This window comes from Carya illinoinensis, chromosome 5, assembly GCF_018687715.1.
Source record: "Carya illinoinensis cultivar Pawnee chromosome 5, C.illinoinensisPawnee_v1, whole genome shotgun sequence".
Taxonomy (NCBI): Eukaryota; Viridiplantae; Streptophyta; class Magnoliopsida; order Fagales; family Juglandaceae; genus Carya; species Carya illinoinensis.
Window position 1 is genome coordinate 19,582,832 of NC_056756.1, and position 23,842 is coordinate 19,606,673.

A 23,842-nucleotide genomic window follows, 5' to 3' on the forward strand; every position below is an offset into this window, starting at 1 on the left:
TAATAAGGAGGTCCTTGTTAACAAAATGCTGGTGGTGGAGGAACTGAGCATGACGCCGGATTTCAAACGGCACAGAAAAATGTTGCGCGAGCTGGGCAACGGCAAAACAAAATCAAATCTCCATGTCCGCATACGATTTCTAGAAGGATTTAGGCCATTTGGAAGCATGACTTTTTGGTCATTAGACCTAGGCTAACATGGAGAATAGGACAAACAATTGAGTACGCGGGGCTAGTTTTAAGGATTGTAGGTAGAACAACTCAATATTTTATAAATATTATTAAGATGTATTTGAATATAAATAAATTATAAGATGAAATAATATCATTTGCCAATGACCTTGGTCCAAAGTCAAAGGGAGACAAATAAGAAAATAAAAACCGGTCAAACTCCAGTGGCAATTAGCGTTTTGCTTGGTGCCAACGCCATTCAAACACACAGATCCACCACTCCTCCAACAGGAATCTCTAGCCGCCTAAAACCCTCTCTATAACAATAGCACGAGAGTTAAAAACCCAACTCACTTCCCGTATGCTATGCACTAGGCTCAGGGCTGCCCTCTCCATCCAATTCCGCCGCTCCTCCTCCTCCACTCCTTCGCCTTTTCCTTACATACACTCTCTCCCCCGCCATTTCTCTTCGACGCCACTACCAATCGCCTCCATGGCATCCAATCACCCCAAAGACGAAGCGTACCTCCGTAAGGTCATCCCCAAACGCATCCAGCTCTTCCAGTCCATCCAATCCCGGCAACTCGCTCAGCGCGAGTCCCTCCCCGCCGATCCCATCAAGTAGGAAACAATACATTCCCGGCCCTCTCCGCCACTAACATATGCATTCATTGATTTTTTTCCCTCTTCTTTTTTTAATTACTTTTTCGTTTAGGATTGCGTTACCGGATGGGACTGTGAAGGAGGGGAAGAAGTGGGTGACTTCGCCGATGGATGTGGCGAAAGAGATCTCAAAGAGTCTGGCTGCGAACGCGTTGATTTCGCAGGTGAATGGGGTCCTCTGGGACATGACGAGGCCCTTGGAGGACGACTGTGAGCTCAAGTTGTTCACTTTCGATAGCGACGAAGGCCGCGACACATTCTGGCATTCCAGCGCGCACATTCTCGGCGAGGTACCGGCATTTCCATATTTTCTGGCGCATTTGAACTAATTCTAGATTCTTGGGGAGACAAAGAAAAGGTCTAATCTTTGGCTCGATGGATCGTTAAACTTTTTGTTATGGTGGTGCAGTCGGTCGAGCAGGAGTACGGTTGCAAGCTGTGCATTGGACCCTGTACCACAAGAGGAGAGGTAACGGGCCAATACTGTTGTAAAATTAACATGTTTTCTTTGGCAATTTGGTCGTTGGTAACTGCTAACATAATTATACCACAAGCTCGTTTATTGCTCAAATTTGGTTGTATTATCATATAGTTTTTGTTATTTTGCCATATCGAACATCTAGTATTGAAAACGATTGTATGGGTTTGACCTTATTGTTCGGTGGTGTAAGTATGTTAAAAGTATGAAGTGCAAATTATTTCTATTTCCTTATGTAATGGTGTGAATGATATTACAGGGTTTCTATTATGATGCATTTTATGGTGATTTGGGCTTGAATGATGATCACTTCAAGCAAATTGAATCAGCGGCAATGAAGGCTGTTGCGGTATTGCTCTCTCTCCCTCTCTCCCCCAGCTCTCTCTTGTTGACAATATGTGTTGTTTATTGTTCTTTCGTTCCGTTGTCAAGCTTAACAGAAACTGTTGTTCCTGCTCTTGTTAGACAAAAATACTTTTGCTTATTCTATTACCAGTATAAAAGAAGAAAGTCAGTAAAGGTAAAGGGTATAAAATGATCACATGCTGGAGAGAAGCCAAAGAATTGTCTTTGGGTAGCCATAAATCCTTCAACTTTGAGTGTTGGGATGAAGATGAAGTGTGGTCAGCTGCATTTGCGCAGCTGAGATGTTTGGTCCTAATGATGAGATGTTCTTAATATGGGTTCATTTGCACTTCATACTTTTAACATAGTTCGGTGGGTTTGACGTAATTTATACTGGTAACAGAGCTTGATCTAATTTAGTTTGGTGGTGTAACTAAATTAGCATGCCTAGGCGTGGCTCTTGTGTATCTTCCGTATACTTGGGCTTTTGCCTACTCTTTTGATCAATAAAAATTTGTTTACTGATAAAAATACTGAGTTCATTAATTGATTTTTAAAAAGGTTTTATTATATATCACAAAAAAAAAAAAAAAAAAACTACATTAGAAATGCTGTAAAACTTTTAAAACTATAATCTGACCATGTTTTGTTTACTTCACTTTTGGTGGGTTGCCTCTTGGCTTGGTCATACTTTTCCATCTTGGATGAGTAGTAGACCTTTTAAAAAAGGCTGGGACCTCTCTCTCTCTCTCTCTCTCTCTCTCTCTCTCAGTAAGAGGGATGTTCATTTTTTTTTTTGTTTTGATAGATGATAAGAAATTTTATTTCAAGTAAATAGGCATAGCCCAAGTACATAGGATGTATACAAGTGAGTGCATCTAAATACATGCTATAGCAAAATAGAACTAAAATAAAACATTACAGATGTTTCCTCCCCTTACAAGATTCTTCACCCAAAAACTTAAAGTGCTAAAAAAAAAATCCCTAAACTCCATAGAATGTTCACAATCTTCAAAACACCTCCCATTTCTTTCTAGCCATAAGCACCAAAACAAACATAATGGAATCCTCCTCCACACTGCTGTACTGCCTCTACATCCTGCTGAACCTTGCCAGCTAGCCAAAAAATCCATCACATGCATAGGCATCACCCAAGCAACGTCTATCCTGACTAAAATCTCATTCCACAAAATTGTCGCCACCTCACAGTGAAGAAAAAGATGGTTAACAGATTCACCATTCTTCTTACACATAAAACACCAATCAATCACAAATAAACCTCTCTTCCTGAAATTATCCGTGGTTAATATTTTCCTGAGAGACACCAGCCAACAGAAAAAGGCAACCTTGCTAGGCACCTTTTCCCTCCAAATACATTTCCAGGGATAGTCTTTAACTCCCTGACAAATTAATGCCCTCTAAAAAGATTTTACAGTAAATCTCGAATTATTTGAATGCAACCACAACAGGCTGTCCACTCTATATTCTGATCAATTTTCATATCATATAATCTTCCCAAAAAGTCAGATACCTCACCCACTTCCCAGTCCTGCACATTTCTGTTGAAATCCACATTCCACTGAAGCATGTTATTAGAAATCTTATAAGACTCAGCCACTGCAGCCCTTTTATCTCTAGCAATCCTAAATAAATTAGGATAGATGTACTTGAGAGCTGAATCCCCACACCATTAAGAGGGATGCTCATTGTTGTCAGTAAAGCATATTTTTTTTTTCTTTTTAAAATTTTCAGGATAAACAGCCTTTTGAGCGCATTGAAGTATCAAAAGATGAGGCACTTCAGATATTTTCTGAAAATCATTTCAAGGCATGTAAATCTTTCTTATTTTGACTCAAAAAATTGTATAATTCTTCAATAATTTCCTATTTTCATTTCATAGTTCTACATTTCTGACATACATAGTTTTTCCAAATATTGTAATCAGATCGAAATCATAAATGATTTGCCTGCAGACAAGACAATCACAGTGTACAGATGTGGCCCCCTGGTTGATTTGTGTCGTGGACCGCATATACCAAACACATCCTTTGTCAAAGCAATTGCTTGCTTGAAGGTGACATGTTTCATGATTTGTTAGTGTTTTGCACTTATCAAACTAAGAGAATAATTTGTTAGCGTTTTGCTTAGTGATACATGCTTGCATTATTTTTCAGATGTACTTAACATATATTTTTTAATTCCAGGCTTCATCAGCTTACTGGAGGGGGAATAAAGATCGTGAGAGTTTACAAAGAGTTTATGGAATTTCTTACCCTGATAAAAAACGGCTTCAGGTGCATCTATATTTTCAGCCCCTTTAAATGCTCTCTGCTTTTCTCCCATTTGCCTGCAACTCATGTATATGCTTTGGCTTGACTGCTGAGTATGTTTTATCTTTTCCTTTTGTTCAATTGGGAATTTTATGATGTTTGATTAGTGGAAAAATTTAAGACATTCCTGTTATCAACTTGAAGTTATTATTATAAATGATATTCGTAGTTTTGTTGTCTAACATTTTGTATATATCCATATAGTCAATCTAATGTGAATGTTTCTATTCATGGGGATGGTTGATGATAAACATAGGCCCACTTACCTTACGAGATAGGATTATGTGTAATGATATTGCCTTCAAAATTTGTGGCCCCCGTATTGTATTCAGATAAGTATATGTACTAGTACATCCACTAGTGGATTGAAAGTACCTTATGGACGCCACTTTGTTAGCTAATTAAATCATTCGCATTGGACACATGTTTGAAACTTTATTTAATCAATTAATATGATTAGGTACGGCTTCATTGTTGAATCCAACAAGGATTTTGATCCACTGAAAGAACTCCTTTGAGCTGAAATACTGAATCTTTTGTGCTAAACCTAATTACTTTTCCATTTTTTCTCCAATACTGATTTTAGTGGCTCAAAATATTTCAAGTGAAAATGTTACTTTAAAAAAAAAAAAAAAAATCTCCAACGAAAATGTTCTCTCCTAATAACTTCCCCCTCCCCAGAAAAAAGTAATCAATTTCATTAAAAGAAAAAAAAATGCATTTTTTTAAAGCCAGAGCAATGGTTATCTCTAGAAAATTCAAATGAAATGAGTGGTTAGCTTGGTTGTTAGTAGTTCATGGGATGCATTATTGATCTCTATGGACTATCTATCAAAAAAATTTATTGATCTCTATGGACTGAGACCTGAAGAAACCAAAAAAAAATTCAATTGCATTGGCTGTGTTTGTAAAAGTGTACTTTAGTGCAAAACGCCAATGTTGATGCACTTCGCTTACTAAAAGAAAAGCAAATTTTCAAAGTGTAGTTTGTATTTTGTTATAAACAAGTATTCTTAATTATTTAGTTGAAAGGATGATGCTTGGTTGGGCTTTCTACAGCTTATTTTTTTAGCAGTTCTCTCGTTTTGTAAGAAAATTCATGGCAAGCAGTCATGAGTTCTCTTGTTCGGATGGATGAAGTTAGGCGTTTTATGGTGGAGTCAAAATCTTTCTTTTTCTCGAAGGTAGGAGCTAACAGTTTTCGTATTACTGAGAAGAACAGACGTATGGTTTTATTCATACTCATTAATGGTGCTACAGCCTCTTGGGTTGTGAGAATGGTCATGGAAGCCATTGATGCTCCTCTGCATGAAGGTTTTTTTAAGAAACTAAGAATGGGAAATGGGCTGTTCACTTTGCAACTACTTAGAAATTCTAGGGGACGTTACCTCCTTTTGGAGGAATTCATTAATGGTAGGAGAAGGGGTTCTCTTATCACCTTAGGAAGGTGGCTGAGCAAGTGGTGCCTCACTCGGAGATTGTGAAACGAGATGGAACTGTCGTGGAGGCAGGAACAACCTCATACGCAGCTGCTTTGGCTGGTTCTTTGCCAGAACACCTTTTACCCAGTGGTCCCATCATACCTGATTCTTGCCTAGTAGTATTAGGAGTATCTTCTGATGGCTGTAAAAATATGGGGGATGTCAAGGGTGTCCTTTGGGCTGTCAGAGCTCAGCTTACTGGAGTACTGCAAGAAGTTTCCTCTTTGATGAAAAGGGTTGATTTGGGTCTGAACATGGTGATGGGACTGGACAACGTAGGTGGTGGGAGGAAACAGTCTACGGTTTCTGCTTTTTCCCTGGTTGCTGAACAGCCTACGGTAGGGGAGAGGAAGGGAGGGTAAATGGGACTAATGGGTTTAATGGGCTGGGCCCTGCTTTAAACACATCCTCTAGGCCCTTGCAAGATCGGGTAGTGGGGAAGAATATGACAGAGCCTAGGCCCAACCATCTTGCACAACCAGGAATTCAAGTCCCTCAGTTACAGGCCCCAAGGCCCCACTCACGGGTCACAGGCCCACTCACTGGCCATGGGCCCCAAGCCCTTCAGACAGTGTGCTAGGCCTCTCTGAACAGGCTATTGAGCCTTCGGCCTCCGGCGAGCACCTGTCCTCCCCGCCGGCGATAAACAGGGCCCCCCTTCCGACGACATAGAACATCACGCCGGTCGCCGGCGAGCCACCCACAAGAGTGCTGGAGCACTCGAAGGCCTTTTTACGAGCCGAGAAACCCTCCTTGGCTGTGATGGATCAACCCAGAGCATCCCAGGCCACCGGTGTCTCGCCGTCGACATAGAACAGGCCGATCGACTCCGACGAACCTGGGGAATGCTTTTTGAAGACAAAGACACCCACTGACTGTAGTTCTAAGGGATCGGGGGTACCGTGTACACTCGGTCCAACTGTGGGGGTAGTCTCTGAAGATCTGATCCTTTCCTTAGGTCTTTCTGAAACTTTATCCAAGGTTTTATGCACAGAGATGGGAGAGGTTGATGCCTCTTCTGTGGAAGGAGGGTCCTCGGAGGAAGGGTCAATTTATGGGTCAGATTTACAGCTTTTTTGCAAGGAATTAGGGACTGAGAATTTGTCAGCTTATCCAAGTGAACCCGAGGACCTAAGCCCTCTTTGTTCACTGCCACCAGCTGATACATGGACTGATTTACACCCGGAGTGGGTTCTTCAGAAGGTCAATGATATGCGGCATTGCTTGGGCATGTCCTGTGAAGGCTTCGATGACCAGATGCAAGCTCTCCTCTTAGCAATCCAAGCTGGCCAGCCTTCTCTTGCTAGATCTGAAGGCAAGAAAGACAGGGAACTCAAGAGATTGACCTGTTCGATAAACTATGACGCTCGGGAGGGCAGCGTGGGTAGAGGGCGACACAAGGATAGGGTGAACCTTGGTGATCCATGAAGCCCAAAATTCTAGCATGGAATGTTCGTGGCTTGAATGACCGGAACAAACGTCTCTCCATCAAGAATCTTTTACGGGAATGGAAGGCTGATGTCATTTTTTTTCAGGAAACGAAACTACAGCTTATTGATAGGCGTATCATTAGAAGTTTGTGGAATTGTCCTTATGCAGGATGGACCACCCTCGCTTCTAAGGGCGCCTCAGGGGGTATTTTGGTAATGTGGGATAAGAGAATGGTTAATTGTATTGAGGATTGCATCGGTGATTTTTCTGTCGCTTGTTCCTTCTCCAATGTGGACGATGGTTTTTGTTGGGGCTTTGCAGGTGTTTACGGGCCAAATGATGACAGTAGTAGAAAACTTCTCTGGGATGAGTTGGCTGGCCTATGCAGTTGGTGGGACATCCTGTGGTGTATTGGGGGCGATTTTAACATCACGCGGTTTCCGAGTGAGTGGTCCGGGGTTTCTAACACAGGCTCAGCCATGATTGATTTCTCCTCACTCCTTTTTGACCTAGACTTGGTGGACCTCCCTTTGGCAGGGGTAGATTTTACCTGGTCAAACGGAAGGGCCTGGTCGAGGTTGGACAGGTTCATCGTCTCCTCTTCTTGGGAGGCTCACTTTCCCACTCTATGTCAAAAGCGACTTTCCCGGCTTTGCTCAGATCACTTTCCCATCATGTTAGATTGTGGGGGGTCTCCATGAGGGAAAGAGGTATTTTAAGTTCGAAAACATGTGGTTGAAAGTTGATGGGTTTCTTGAGAAAGTTAGAGCGTGGTGGTCATCTTATCAACTCACGGGTACTCCTAGTTTTGTTCTCGTAGGGAAACTAAAAGCTTTGAAGCAGGATCTAAGGAAATGGAACTTCGAAGTCTTCGGAAACATTAATGACCAGCGCAACAACCTATTCCTAGAGTTGCAGCAGCTTGATGCAAAACAAGCGACATGGACTTTGTTGGTCGATGATGGGGTAAGAAGATTAACTGTTGTTGTGGAGCTGGAGAAACTTACCCTTATGGAAGAGATTTCGTGGAGGCAAAAGTCACGGGCACTTTGGTTGAAGGAAGGGGATAGAAGCACAAAGTTCTTCCACAGAGTTGCCAACTCTCACCGTAGGAACAATGCCATAGAGGTCCTCCACGAGGAGGGCAGGGTCATAACAGGTAGAGAGGTGATAAAGGACCATATTGTTCACTTTTATGATAAGCTTTTGACAGAACAATATTTTTGGAGACCCAAGGTAGACGGTCTAGCTCTTGATTCCATTGATCACACAAGTGTGGCTTGGTTGGAGAGGCCTTTTGACAAAGATGAAGTGCTTGATGTGCTAAAAGGTATGAACAAAGACAAAGCCCCAGGTCCAGATGGCTTTCCCATGGCTTTCTTCCAAGCTTGCTGGGATATCATTAGGGAGGATCTCATGAAGGTCTTTATCGAATTTCACTCCTATATGAAATTTGAGAAGAGCCTAAATGTCTCTTTCATTATTCCCAAAAGGGCAAGATTGGTGGAAGTGAACGATTTCCGCCCCATAAGCTTGATCAGTGGGGTTTATAAGATCATCTCCAAAGTTTTGGCGAAGCGGCTGAGTGGTGTCATGGGGAAAATCATCTCGAAGTCCCAAAATGCTTTTGTGAAAGGAAGGCAAATTCTAAACTCGGTTTTCATCGCCAATGAATGTTTGGAAAGCAAAATCAGATCCGGCACTCCAGGTATCTTGTGAAAATTGGATATGGCAAAGGCTTTTGATCATGTGAATTGGGACTTCTTATTGTATATCCTTGGTAGGTATGATTTTGGGCAAAGATGGTGCCAGTGGATAAAGCATTGTATCTCAACAGTCAGATTCTCGGTCTTGGTCAATGGCACTCCGGAAGGCTTCTTCAACAACTCTCGAGGTTTGCGACAAGGGGATCTTCTCTCCCCACTTCTTTTTATTCTTGTAATGGATGTCTTGAGCAGAATGCTGGAAGAGGCAGTGGAAAGCGGCTTGGTCTCGGGCTTCTCGGTAGGTGGTTCTCCTCATGGAAGCTTGACAATCTCCCACCTCCTCTTCGCTGATGACACCTTGATTTTCTGCCACTCGGATCTAGCCCAACTTAGATCCCTACGTGCTCTTCTTCTTTGCTTTGAAGCTGTTTCTGGCCTCAAAGTGAACTTAGCAAAATCGGAGGTAGTTCCTGTTGGCTCGGTTATCAACTTAAGTGAAGTGGCTGCCATCTTGGGCTACAAGGTCTCTTCCTTGCCTATGAAATACCTTGGACTTCCCTTGGGAGCCCCTCATAAATCCAAAGCAATATGGGAATGGATGATTGAGAAAATTGAAAGCAAACTAGCAGGGTGGAAGAGAATTTACTTGTCCAAGGGGGTAAGAATCACGCTTATTAAGAGCACGCTCTCTAACCTCCCAACATATTTCCTCTCATTATTCCCTGTGCCTACGGGGGTGGCGACCAGATTAGAGAAGATTTTCCGCAATTTTTTATGGGGTGGGTTAGAGGATGAAAAGAAATGTCACTTGATCAAATGGGATAAAGTATGCACTCCGTTGTCTTGTGGTGGTTTGGGCCTAAGAAATTTGCGAACCTTCAACAAGGCACTCCTGGGGAAATGGTTATGGCGGTATCATCTTGAGGGAGATGCTCTTTGGAGGCATACCTTAGATGCCAAATATGGGAGCATTTGGGGAGGATGGTGCACTAAAGAAGCAAGAGGGACATACGGCGTGGGAGTCTGGAAATTTATTCGGAATGGATGGAATAACTTTCTCGGTAACTGCAAATTTGTGGTGGGAAGAGGCACGCGCATCCGCTTTTGGCATGACATTTGGTGTGGGGATGTTGCCCTGAAAAATGCTTTCCCCTCTCTTTTCAGGATCGCTTTTGATCAGGGTTCCTCGGTGGCCGATAATATGTGTAGTGCTGTTGACTCTACCCAGTGGTCTGTGAGATTCTCTAGAGCTGCCCAGGATTGGGAGGTGGGAGTCATCACTGATTTCTACAGCGCATTATATGAAATGAAGCTAAGGGCTGGAGGGGAGGACTGCTTACTTTGGATATGCACAGGAAATAAGAAATTCTCAGTCCGTTCTTATTACAAGGTCTTGACAAATCACCCCTGCAATGTCTTCCCGTGGAAGAACATCTGGAGGTGCAATGTTCCCCTTAAGGTAGCTTTCTTCAGATGGGTGGCTTCTCATGGTAAAATTTTGACTATAGACAAGTTAAGAAAATGTGGACTCTACTTATTGGATTGGTGCTTCATGTGCAAACATGACAGTGAATCTGTGGACCACCTCCTTCTTCACTGCGAAGTAGTTAAGATCTTGTGGGATGAAATCCTATCAAGGCTTGGTATTGCATGGGCTATGCCTAGGAGGATGATTGATTTATTATCTTGTTGGCAAGGGATGAGGGGCAATCGTCAGATAGCTGCTGTCTGGAAGATGGTACCTTTATGCTTAATGTGGTGCACATGGATCGAAAGGAATAGACGTTGTTTTGAGAACAAGGAACGCTCCCTCGACGGTCTCAGGGCTTTCTTCTTTCATACCCTATTACTTTGGGCTTCCTCTATTGTATTGAACGGAACAAGTCTTCATGACTTTTATGCTACTATTCGTAGCACTTAGTTTGTAACTAGGCTCTCTTTTGTATACCCCCTGTGTACTCGGGTTTTGCCTTTTTACGTGGATCAATAAAATCTTTTACTTATCAAAAAAAAAATTATTTAGTTGATATTGAAAATCATTTATGTAACATGGTACCATATGATGTCAAATATGATGCATATGCTTTGAACCTGATGTAATAGGCCACATTGACTTCTCTGTGGGTTAATAATAATTCGAAGATTGATCTGATCAGGGAGGATAGGATGCTGTGGGTTAATGATAATAAGTCCAGATTCTCTGGGAATTCCTATTATAAGGTTTTAAATAGTCATGGTAATAAAACATACCCCTGGAAATGCATTTGGAAAGCTAAAGTGCCCAGTAAAGTTGCATTTTTCTGCTGGTTGGTGTTGCTGGAGAAAGTTTTAACTACTGATAATTTGAGGAAAAGGGGTTTATATGTGATGGATTGGTGCTCCATGTGTAAAAAAGATGGTAAATCTGTTAACCACCTGTTTCTTCATTGCAAAATGGTGACTGTTTTGTGGAATGAGTTATTCTCAAGGGTAGGCATTGCTTGGGTGATGCCTTTTCATGTGGTGGATTTCTTGGCTAGTTGGGAAGGTGCTGCAGATTGTGGAGGCAATAAAGCTGAGTGGAGGATGCTTCCTTCGTGTTTGTTTTGGTGTTTATAGCTTGAGAGTAACGGGAGGTGCTACCAAGATTGTGAACTATGGGGGAATTTAGGGATTTTTTCTTTAGCACTTTAAATTTTTGGGTGAACAATCTAGTGAGGGATATGAATATTTGTAATGCTGTTCTTTAATTTTGTTTTGCTTTAGTTTGTATTTAGGTGTGTTCTCTTCTAAACTTCTTATCTACTTGGGCTATGCTTATTTACTCGGAATAAAATTTCTTATTACCTATCCAAAAAAAAAAAAATAGGCCACATTGACTTCAGTATTGGCAAAAAGCAAGAAGTAGAAAGTGCAAAGCCTGAAGGCTGAATCTCTTTTCTTACCAAAAGCGAAGCGCATTTACCAAAGTGTGCTTTTGACTCTTTATGTGTGAGCTTCAAGCTTAGAAAAACTCGCTTATGTAATTTGAAAAAAAATTATAAAAATTCATTCATGACCCTGATAATGATGTAAATAAATATTCGTAGGTATTTAGTAGATATTGAAGGATTTATGTATCATGGTGACGTGTGTGCATTGTAATGCTCCAATAGAAGGCCCAAACCACCTGGCCTATACTCCAAAATGACTAGTCAATGATATAATTTGAGCCCTCTTGGAACTTTATAAAGAGTAAGAACTTTTCATGCTTAAGCAATGTGAGATCCTATACACCACTTACTCTTATCCTTATCACATGGGGTATCACAATCTATCCCCCTTAAATTCCCGATATCCTCATTGGGCCAATCTGTCATAGCTGACACGGCTCAAGTCATACATTTCTGGTTAGAACCTGGCTTTGATACCATTTGTAACGCTCAAATGGAAGGCCCAAACCACATGGTCTATACTCCAAAAGGACTAGTCAATAATATGATTGGAGTTTCATTGGAACCTTATAAAGAGCAATAACTTCTCTTTCCCAAGTAATGTGGGATCCCATATACCACCCCCACCCTTATCCTTATCATATGGGATATCACATACATGTATGCTTGAATGCCTACGATTCTTGAGTTTATTTATTTTTTCATGACCTTTTTCTACTTTAATTTGATTTTGCTCTCGAATATTATAGATGTGTATATTTTGTTAAGTACAAGAGAGTTACTATAAAAAAAAAAATTCATGTGATTAGGCTCAATATACTACCATCTTGCTTTTTTAAACTTTTCTTGATTGTATTTTATGGATTTTTTTGTTATTATACAACTATTCAGAAATCCACACACATAGCGCTTTCACTAGCACTAGTTGGCTTTCTAGATGAATTGATATTTGATTGCTTATTTTAGCATAGAAGTTAGCACCTACAATTCTTGAGCTGTTTTAGTCATGGCCTGTTTGGTATAGATGTGTATATATATAAATTTTTTTATTTTTTATTTTTTATGTTGGGGAACCTCTCCAAGGCAAGGCCCTTCGGAACCACTCCTGCAAACTAAACCCTGGTCCAATGCACCACCCCCTCGAAAGTTTTCCTATACCGAATTGGTTAAATTGCTGGTTTTTTACCAAGGGGTGTGGCCCCAAAGGATTGTTTGCACCCATGAGGTGTTGAACCTTGAACCTTGAAGGTAGTGGTACCCCAAGAGGGCCTTCACCACTTGGGCTAACTTCTTGGGGTTCTATATATTTAGTAAAGCACAATAAAATTATATAAAATGCTATGTTTAAATTTTATATAATTAGTTGATTGCTTGATTTCATATAATTAGTTGATTATTGAGTTTCATTTTGCATAAAACTCTAATATGTTGAGTTAGGAAAATTCTACATACCACACTCGTATCTCACATCTCTCATCATGATGAGTAGACATTATCCACCTTTGAATTTTTCTTTTAAAAAAATAAAAAATGATCCAAGGATGATAAAAGTGCCACATTTTATATGGTGGGATGAGGGTGTGATGTGTAGCATTTACTTACTATCTGAGTAATGCTACTCAACCTCTCAAACCTCCATACACCACATTTTTTTTAAATTTTTAACTTTTTTAATATTTTTTATTTTTTATTTTTGAGTTTATTCTTCTTAAACTAAGTGAATTCTTCTATTCATTATTCATATATTAACTATTTGATAAAAGAAAAAATAATAAAAATTAAAAAAAGTGTGGTATGTGGAGGTTGTGTAGCTTTTTTCTTGCACTTAAATGCGTCAAGCACTTTAACCAACATCGGGCATCGGGCAATACACCTTGCTTGTTGTGGCATTCTGTAAAGGAGCTGTGATGCATTAAATCATTATATGTTTCTGTGGGATCATGGAGAATAATCCCAAAAGCCTTAGTCAGGGAATTAATATATGGAGGACAAGTCACTGTATCTTGTTGGGAGAAGTGGCATTGGTGCGATATGGATATGGTTATTGTTCTCAATGATGCAAGTCTGTCTTCTCAACGTTAATCTTTTTTGCAGGAATATATCAAACAGCTGGAAGAAGCAAAGAAATATGACCATAGACTAGTGGGTACAAAACAAGAGCTTTTCTTTTGTCATCCACTCAGGTAGGGTTTGGATTAATATGCTTTATTTTGCTTTTTATGATCATGACCTCTCATGACAATTTTTTGTAAATGTCAGCCCGGGAAGTTGGTTCTTCCTTCCTCATGGGGCTCGGATATACAACAAATTAATGGATTTTATTCGCAGTCAATATAGGGAGAGAGGATACCAAGAGGTTGATAGTCAATGATTAAGGTGTTGTGTTGTCATGATATTTAAGAACTGTAAATGTAGCCCTAACTCACTTGACTTTGGCAGGTTCTGTCACCAAATATGTACAATATGCAACTTTGGGAAACATCTGGTCATGCTGCAAATTACAAGGAGAATATGTTTGTATTTGAGGTGTGATTTGTATATGCTGTACGGCTATGAATTTTTATTGTAAAAAACCCTTCATATCTCTGCTCATTATAGAGAAAACTTGGAACACCAAGAATAGGGGAGCAAAAAATAATGGGCAAAAAAATAAAATTTTGATTATTAAAGGCTTCTGTAATATATTCATTCTTGTGTGTGGGGCCTTTTTTCAAGGGGGGATTGGTAAGTAGCAATTCTGGTTAAAAACATGTATGTCTGCCATCTGGGGTTGTACTAACCAGGCATTTTTTTGCAATATTTGCTATAGTATATCGATATATTCTTGTTGAGAAGTGTTATTTTGGAATGTAGTTGTATGTGATGGTATTGGAAGAAACTGACTTGTTCACAAAGTGATAATGAAAATATAAAGCTATGTTTTTGTTGGAGCTGTGTTTTGTGAGTCACATGAAGTACGTTCACAATTTATTTATTTTTTTAATGTGTAGCAAATGCTCACATGTTGCTTGGTAGATGAAAGATATTATAATATCCACATTTTTTTGGTAATTTGATATCCTTTACTCTCACAGGTAGAAAAACAAGAGTTTGGACTGAAACCAATGAATTGCCCTGGGCACTGTTTAATGTTTCAACATAGAGTTCGCTCATATAGAGGTAAGTTCATTTTCTCTAGTATACAGCACATATTTTGTTGTAAATTTTGTTCAAACGCCTCCTGTGTGATGGGGTACTTAGGTTCATGACCCTGTACGGTTTTTTAAAGAAATATTTCTTGCGGTATGAGTTACTTAAAAGAAAATCTCTTGTTAATTTTTCTGTCCATCAACCTCAACAGAAAAAACATGTCATCTTTAGTTGTCATCTTTATATTTTAAAAAAAAAAAAAAATTATATTTTTAACAATAAAAAGTCAAATAAATTTTAAAAAAGATTTAAATTTAAAAATATAAGAAACAATACCACGGGCTGTCTGTCCATTTGTTTTTAATATTTTTAAAAAAAATTTAAAATCTGTTTTTTAGATTATGAACTACTTAAATTTCAAAAGATATATTATTTAAAAAAAAAAAAAAATTAAAGACGACACATGGTTATCTGTGAAGTTGTTATTTATTTTCTATTAATGTTAGTGGATGAAAAATGAATTTAGGATTCTCTTTCTAAATAACTCATGTCATACCACAAGGGACAAGGTGTTATTTCTGAGTTGTAGAATGATCAAGTATGACTACATCACTAATTGAATATCACTGATTGCTCTATAAATGACACATAATTAGTTATATGATGTATTGTTTTGAATGCATGATTTTGTTATGGAGGACTCATTTTAGGCACAGGTTGCCTTAAATTGAAGCTACTAAAACTATGAATCTATGATCATTTTGTTTTGGTGTAGACTTGAAGTTGCTTGCATATGGTATAGAAGTATAAAGTTTTGTTGCTAACAAGATTTCTGTACCATAACTACTGAATTGTGAAATTAATTTTTAAAAAGACTACCAAATCATGAACGTGCCCTCAATAAAGATGATTTTAATTCTGGTTCATGCTTATTGTGTTCCAGCTGGCCCTTTCTTCCCCCTCAATCTGTGCCCCTTCTGTTCTTTTTAATTTGTTGAAGTGCATATTACATATGACTTGTAGCTTTAAGGGTCCGCCATACGAGGCAGAAGTTATATGATCGAGAGGACTAATGTTGTATTACTATTTTTCTGATATACAACTACACCTGTTGGCGCAAAAATAGACGGTCACAAGGCCCTAGTCAACACAATGAAGCAACAAATGGTTGATAAGTTTGCCACTCTTCTTGCACATTCTACACCAGTCCATCAGCATAAGGTGCCCAAGGAAAGATTCTATGGACAATATAAGGAGAAGACGTTTTATGGGGATGAATTGGTGTGGTGACACTATTGTCCATTTGTTGCTTCATTGTGAGGTGGCTAGAGCCTTGTGAATATGGACATATGGAGGATGGCTCTAGTGTGTATGTAATCAATTCTACACCTGCAATTTCAAACACTGCAGGCGAATGCTACATGAGCTAGAAACCTCTATCTCAACTCTCTGTATAAATGTTTAAGCATCCACAATGAAACTGGCTTTTCTTCATTTGTAGATTTTCTAAATTCTTGTTCCCTTTCCCCTCAACTAGGTGTTCTCCTATGCATACTCCCAATGTACTTGGGCAGCACGCTTTGCACTTTTTCTTTTATGAAGTTGAGTGAGGTACTAATAAAAAAACGCTTTCAACCAAAAACCTTATGTATGATTTGATGAACATATCATCCTATTTTCTTCTATTCCTAACCCCATTATTAGTCAGTTACCTTTATGTCACTTATTTGCACCTTCACTGTCCTGATTGTTTATGATTTGTTTTACAGAACTTCCACTTCGACTGGCCGATTTTGGGGTTTTGCACCGCAATGAGGCCAGTGGCGCACTCACTGGATTAACTCGTGTCCGGAGATTTCAGCAGGTACCATTTTAGCTGTGGTTGTTAATGAACTGTTTTTGTTTTTTATTTTTTTGTGATTAAATGCATCTGGCTGGTTGGATTTTTTACCTTTCTTGTTCTATTTTTGTTAATTAGGTTCCCACACTAATCATAGAACTCACTCACTCACTCTCTCTCTCTCTCTCTCTCTCTCTCTCTCTCTCTCAAACACACACACACACACAAACACACACATATTTTACTATGGGCTCGAAGTGCCTTGGTCCAACACAGTCAATCATTCAGGTGGACATTTTTATATTTTTAATCGTTTCTGAGGTGACTGGGAAAAGTTAACTTTGACTAAATTAGTTCAAATCTTTGTACAGGATGATGCTCATATCTTCTGCCGGGAGTCCCAGGTGAGTTGAATAATTGACTCATGATAGAACTGTTAATCTCTTTTTGCTTCCTATGCCTGTTGTTTTAATGTGCTTCATTTGACAGATAAAAGAAGAAGTACGGGGTGTCTTAGACTTCATCAAACATGTCTATGATGTTTTTGGGTTCACTTTTGACTTGAAGCTATCCACGGTATGCTATTTGCACTAAAATTTTGTTCCTATTGATTGACAATGTTTCTAACTTGAGTTTAACATGCTGCTGTTGATTTTCCTTCTTGATTAGGCTTCGTGTCTTATTAATTCAGTTTGAAACACAGTAGTACTTTTTATTTGAAGCTACAAGACTTTAAGTAATTTTGTTGTGGCTTTCAAAGCCTCAGTTGGAGTTTCTTGTTAACGAGTCTTTTCTCAAAAACAATGTCCCTGGTGGGTACAATGTTGTTATTGATTTTGCTGAATAATATTAATTTTTTTGTTAAAGACAATGATTTAAACCATAAACAATGATTTTTATAATTGAGATTACTTCTATGAACTTGTAAATCAACAAAAATTCTTTCAAACATAAGCCAGAGTATTCCTTCTTGTGTAATCACAAATTTCATCTCCCCTATGGGGACAAATTCAATGGCTTCTTTAGGAGATACACTGTTTACTTGCGATGAATTTACAGGGAAACTTCAATAAAATTTCTGTTTACCTATCCAAAAGAATTAACTCAGGGAAATTAGATGTCAATTGTGTATCAAGGAAGGGTCCTTGCATTTCTGTGGAGCAGAACCGTTACTATTGAACTTTTTTGTTGAATATCTCATCTCTGTATGTCCTTTTGAATTTTTCTATGCCTGCAATTTCCCACTTTTGTTTTAGTTGGTCATTTCAAGACCTTGATCTCAAAGTTGCATATGCACAGTTCATATAGCTTTTCTTTATTTCTAGTTTTTTTTTTTTATGATGCCATGTCTTTTAGGTGTCATTTGTTTCAGTTGAATATACACTCTCTCCCAAAACACACCCTTTTCCTCTCAATGTGCATGGGAGTATATAGTGGAATGAATTTTTATAACATGTGACTCAATATCTCTGTTGGTACCAATATCGTAGAGGCCTGAGAAGTACTTAGGAGACTTGGCTACATGGGAGAGAGCAGAGGCTGCACTTGCAGAAGCATTGGATGAGTCTGGAAAGCCCTGGCAGGTAACATTGTCCCTCTTACACTTCAACTGCACCTAAGCTTGAGCCAGGCATTAACTTCTTCTCCTGTTGGGCTTTGAGCTTGGCCCAAACTGGATTTGAAACTTTGATCATGCTGAAGTCAGCCTAAGCAATAGAAAATGTAGCTGAAAAATACTGATCCATTTTATGTTTTTAACATTCCTACCAGCATTTTAATGAAATCAATGATATGATACCTCAACCGTCAGAACTCTAATAATTATATAATGATTTCAGAGGGTCCTCTATCAACCAGATGGCTTGAACCCAACCGATTAGATGAAAAGGGACTAAATGCTTATAGTTCAATCAGTCTTTGTTTTTAGCAGTAGTCTATGTATTATCCCTGTTCTCTCAATGCTTGTGTTATACAGATAAATGAAGGAGATGGTGCATTTTATGGACCAAAGATAGATATCAGTGTATCTGATGCATTGAATAGGAAATTTCAATGTGCAACATTACAGGTATATGGTGTGCATTTGTATTTGTATTTTGTCTTTCACTATGTTTTTCCGTTTTGATAGTGCAGAATTAGCACTTAATAGGTCAATGTCTGTGGTTGCAGTTGGATTTCCAGCTTCCCGCTCGTTTTGAATTGTATTACTCAGCAGAGGATGAAGCCAAGAGGGAGACCCCTGTTATGATACACAGAGCTGTTCTAGGATCTGTTGAGCGTATGTTTGCCATACTCTTGGAGCACTACAAAGGAAAATGGCCCTTCTGGCTTAGTCCACGTCAAGCTATTGTTTGCCCAGTGTCGGAGAAATCTCAGCCATACGCGCTAAAGGTCATTACTGTTATTACTTTGTGTTTTGTGTAAATATATGGCTGGAAACGAGCCCAAATTAGCTTAGTAGTTGGTAGCTGAAGCAATAATGTGATAATATTGAACGAGTATAGGTATTGAATGAGAGACATTGCTTGGGAGGGACAAGGTTCTTGCTCTTTATAATGATTCTAGTGGGCTCCAATTGTACCATTGACAAGTCCTTTTGGTTAATGACTAAGATGTGGCTTGGGCTTCCCTTGGGGTGTTACATATAATCTTAAGCTGATCATTTAGAACTTAATAAGTGGATCACATGTCAAATTTGAGGTGCTCAAACTTTTAGGTAAAAGTTATGGCCGAGTCAAGCAGCATGTTTGTGTATGTGGGCTCACAACACAAACAAGCAGTAGGTTGCTGGAGTCTTTTTTTTTTTTTTGGCCTTTGTAATGAATTTTGTCTTTTAGCAGTTGTTGTAGTTGCTGAATAATTTAATTCTTATAAGCATATTAAATTGCATCTGCATATCACAGTGGAATAGCTGTCAGAATTACTGGATACTTCATTTGATAGAGTTGTTAAGTTATTATTACCATTTCGAGCTGTGAATTATTTGAGGCTCTGTTTTGTTTTGCCAATGCTTTGTTATAGGTGCAAGATCAGATATTTAGAGCTGGTTATCATGTCGATGTTGATACTACTGATAGAAAGATCCAGAAAAAGGTTCATTCCTAATTCCTGCCTCACATGTTTTGTTGATCTTTTACATACCCAAGAACTGTTTTTAATTAATTAGAAAGAATACATGAAATGCCACAAGCAAAATCAATATTCTGGTCCTCATGGGGTTTATGTAAAAGATTTGTCCATTTTTCACTCTCTTTACCTTTTGGAACTCCTCTATTGTGGTTTTGAGCCCCCCCCTCCGCGAAAAAAAGGATTGCTTCTACTTTGCTAATAACGTTGTAGGAGAATCTGTTCAATTACTGATACTTTTAGCTTCCGGCAGATAAGAGAAGCTCAATTGGCACAGTACAACTTTATATTGGTTGTTGGGGAGGAGGAAGCCAACACTGGACAGGTTTTACCTATCTACTATCTGTGTAAAATTCCTATTTGTTGCAGTGTTCTTTATAGATAGTCAGTTCACTTACCATATAGATGCATGCATTTGCATTGCCGGAAATCAGCTCTCTTGTTTGAATTTTGGTGTACTCTTTTGTTCTCTGGGTTTTTAGACATGAAGTATGCACCATGTTATGATTGAATGTGAAGTGTCCACGTTCTGAGTATTTGGCACGTGTGAATCTTGTTTTTAGGCCAATCTGGATAAATTAAAATAAATCGATATGTTAAAGAATTTTTTTACCTAAATTTGCATTTAAATGAAACAAATAGGCATTGAAGAATTAATATAGGCTACTTTTAGCCCGACATGAATTTTTTGGATGAACTTAAATGAAAATAAGATCTTGAAGCATGTAAGAATCCAATATTAATTCCGTGAGTAATAGGAAGAAGAAAAGCAGAAGAAAGTTGCTCGGATTCTATATTGTAAGCACCTTTGTATGTATGGGAACTGGAGCAGTACAACTACCTTGGCTTTGTAATAAAATTTCTTAATGGAAAAATAATTTAGAAATGCAAATCACAGGACTAGACGCCTGCAAATTGGTTCAATTATTCATGTGCGCATTTTTATGGAAGTATAATACAATTCAACTGTATTTTGATTACCATCAAACATAAGCATTAAATAGTTGGGAAAGAAATTAACTTAATTCCCTATTAAAAGAAGAAGATATGTAGAACTAAAAGCTGGGATGAGGGTTCTCGGTTTCTATAGAATTGTTTTTCTTTTTTTCTGCCATTGCATAAATGATAAAGCTATATTGTGGCACGAGTTGGCCCACAATGAACAATACTGACATAGGTTATATTATCCTCTCTCTCTCTCTAGATACACACACACACACAGAATGTATGTATGTATGTATTATGTGTAAGCTATATTTTTAGCTAAATAATCCTTGATTTCTTATGGTTCCAGGTGAGTGTACGAGTCAGAGACAAGGCAGATCATTCAGTAATGAGCATTGAGAGCCTTCTGAAGCACTTTGAGGGAGAAATTGCAGCATTCCATTAGATTTTTGTTTTCATAAAGTTATTAACAGGTGCATCTCATTTCATTTGTATCAGAATGTTAGCACGCTCTTGTACTTTGATTTACTGTACCCTCAATTCTTCTTTTGTGCTTTATTCTCCCAATTAAAGGTATGCAGTTTTTTGTTTTCTTACTCTATACAAAGTGAGAACCTTCGTGGGACTATAGAAAAAGGATGTGCACTTTCTACTGTCATGCTTATGGTTTTTGCATGTGGCTGTATGCTATTTTGTTTCTCGTGCCGACGAGTATATTAGCTCAGCTATTGGAATGGAAAGGAAAAATCCGTTAGAAGTGGAACGGAAAAACTTATTGGATAATGAACGCTAAGCCATCTCTGGTGATATCGGTTTTCCAGATTTTATTTATTTTTTCCTTGGCAAGCAGTAACAACTCTGAACGAAGGACAGAACATTAACGGAGTATGAGAGAGAGATGATTTTTGCAGTCGGCAAATGCAGTCGGTGTGCAGTCGCTTTGAAAAAAATGAATTAATATGGGACCTATATGAAAAAAAAAAATTATTTTTAAAATTATTTTTTATTCATTCCGTACAGCTATGAAAAAAAAAATTATTTTTATAATTTTTTTTTATTCATTCCGTACAGTCGTTTGCATGTCGATTGCATTTGTCGACTGCATCTAACAAAGCCTGTAAAAAATTACTACTCACGTGAGGATCCATGTACACAGATCCCGAGACCCTACCACTGCCTTTGATGAATTACCTACCTTGTTGGCTCCTCAAGTAAATTTAAAAAGAAAAATGATATATACAACCGCAATATATAACCGGCGTGCAACCGGCTGTCCACTTGGTATTTTTTATTAATTTTTTATTTCCTTTTTCTCTCCCTCCCATTTCTTTCCCATCTCTATCCTTTGAAATTTCATTTCTCCCTCCCTCTATCTCCATTGAACCTCTCCCTCTCCCTCTCCAATTTATTTTCTCCTCCCTCTTCTTCTCTCCAGATCTGAAATAGGAATTGACGGCGAGAATCCCAAATAGAGTTATTCATCTTCGCAATTTCATCTTTGTGACATTGTCGTGATCTCTTTAAACTTCCTTCACTGAGTACAATACATAAGAGAGAGAGAGAGAGAGAGAGAGAGAGAGAGAGAGAGAGAGTAGACAAATTATGCGGCAATGTGTTTACGTTGCATAATTTATTTGCTTATTATGTTCATTGAACTTACTATGGTGCAGGAAAAAACAATAAAAACAATACAAATTATTTAATTCCTATGAATATCTACAGTTTTACAAAAAGAGGCCAGAATGATATTTTTTTAGTAACTTTATTCCGAAGTCCTAGTTGGGATAAACCTTAGAGTAGCTTAGTATCTGTTCAGTATGATAAGATTTCATAGATTTTCGTTTACTGTTGAGTTCGTTAATCTGCGTTCTTGCTGAAAAACCCTCCTTGATGATCCAGATTATTCTTTTGGAAGAATAGGCCATCTGGGTTTTGCTTTTAGAAGTGACTAGTAATCTGGCTGTTGCTCAAAACTTAGTTGGCCAATTTGGGTTCTGTTGGGGACGAGCTTTATGAGCTGAGAATGGAGATTGCAGGGCCTTTGGGGTCTAGTGGTAAAGCTTGGTGATTTCTTCAATTTCAAGTTTTGAAACATGGATTTGGCGTAGGATTGGAAATTGATCACTACCTTCTACGCCCAGTGCCCATCCACCAGACCCTGCTACCTCTGCAACTTCATCTCCTCTGACAAAGTCCCCTCCTCCCGTTGTTCCGACGTCTCCTCCTCGATCCCAGAGTCAACCTCACCACCCTCTCCTTCTGGAACTTCACTCCCATTGACACCTACAATAATAGCATTTCTTCCTCTCTAGTTTGATCCGCCTACATCACCATCATGTCCATCACCCACTCTGAATTGCATATTTAATTTAGCAAGAAAACAAGGATAGGGAGAGGAGGGAGGGAGAGGCCAAATAGTTAGGAGGATGATGGATAATCATGAAAACATGAAAAGACCGCGACTTAAACTTTTGATCCATGATGGCAAGCCATAGGATTGCTTTTGAGAGATGCTGACGTGTCGGTTGTATCACGGTTTCGCAAGGTCGGTTGTATCTAGCAGGATTGATGTAAAAAATAGCAATTTTCTGACTGTTTAACTCTTCTAGTAATTACAGCAAAAGCATTTCCCAATGTGTTTGGTGATTACAGCTACCTGAAGTGCATCTTGCTTGGCAATTGTAAAATTTGGCTGAAATGCTTTTATTTAAGCCTTAAATCCCCAACATTAGTTTGTTCACTATGTCTAGATTTCTCAATTGAGAAATGATTTTTAGAGTTATATGGTGCGGAAGTTTTCCTTTGAAAAAGATAAATAAATATGAAATTTAAATTAAAAAATTAATTTCTTAATAATAGGTCTTACTCTTTTTTAGAAAAAAAGTGATCTATACTTGTACAAAATTGTGTCTAGCATCATTCGTATTAGTGTCAAGGTGTGGGATAAGTGAGAGAGAATCTCTTGAAGTCCATCGCTTTCATGATAAAAACAATCTTCATGTGTTTTTACACACTTTTTATTTTTATTTTTTTCCACGAACAACCTAGCTAATAAAAGAGATTGCTAGTTAATGGAACTTATGCGGCATGAATCCGATCGAAGAGCATGCATCATGTTCAGTGAGATTTGGACTTGCAATGTAATTTTATCCCTTAAACCACTGTTATCCCTATAATTTAGGGAGTCAAATTAACTTTTTGACAAAAGATTTGGACTCCATCCTGTTCTCTTTTTTAAGATATAAGTTTAGGATGTGAAGAGTGATTCTATATATTTGGAGATCAG

The 23,842-nt window shown here is 38.5% G+C and overlaps 1 protein-coding gene across 1 annotated transcript; it reads left to right on the plus strand.

Moving 5' to 3' along the window:
• The first annotated feature begins 401 nt into the window (after positions 1-401).
• On the plus strand, positions 402-21,214 carry LOC122310604 (threonine--tRNA ligase, mitochondrial 1-like). The gene is made up of 20 exons (XM_043124650.1): positions 402-791; positions 886-1,123; positions 1,243-1,302; positions 1,571-1,660; positions 3,409-3,483; positions 3,602-3,730; positions 3,861-3,950; positions 13,611-13,699; positions 13,776-13,872; positions 13,956-14,042; positions 14,591-14,675; positions 16,415-16,509; positions 16,857-16,889; positions 16,975-17,061; positions 17,976-18,068; positions 18,461-18,553; positions 18,655-18,876; positions 19,507-19,578; positions 19,865-19,936; positions 20,906-21,214. Exons 1-20 carry the CDS (start codon positions 532-534, stop codon positions 20,999-21,001), a joined length of 2,163 nt encoding a protein of 720 aa, XP_042980584.1. The 5' UTR covers positions 402-531; the 3' UTR covers positions 21,002-21,214.
• Positions 21,215-23,842: the final 2,628 nt, after the last annotated feature.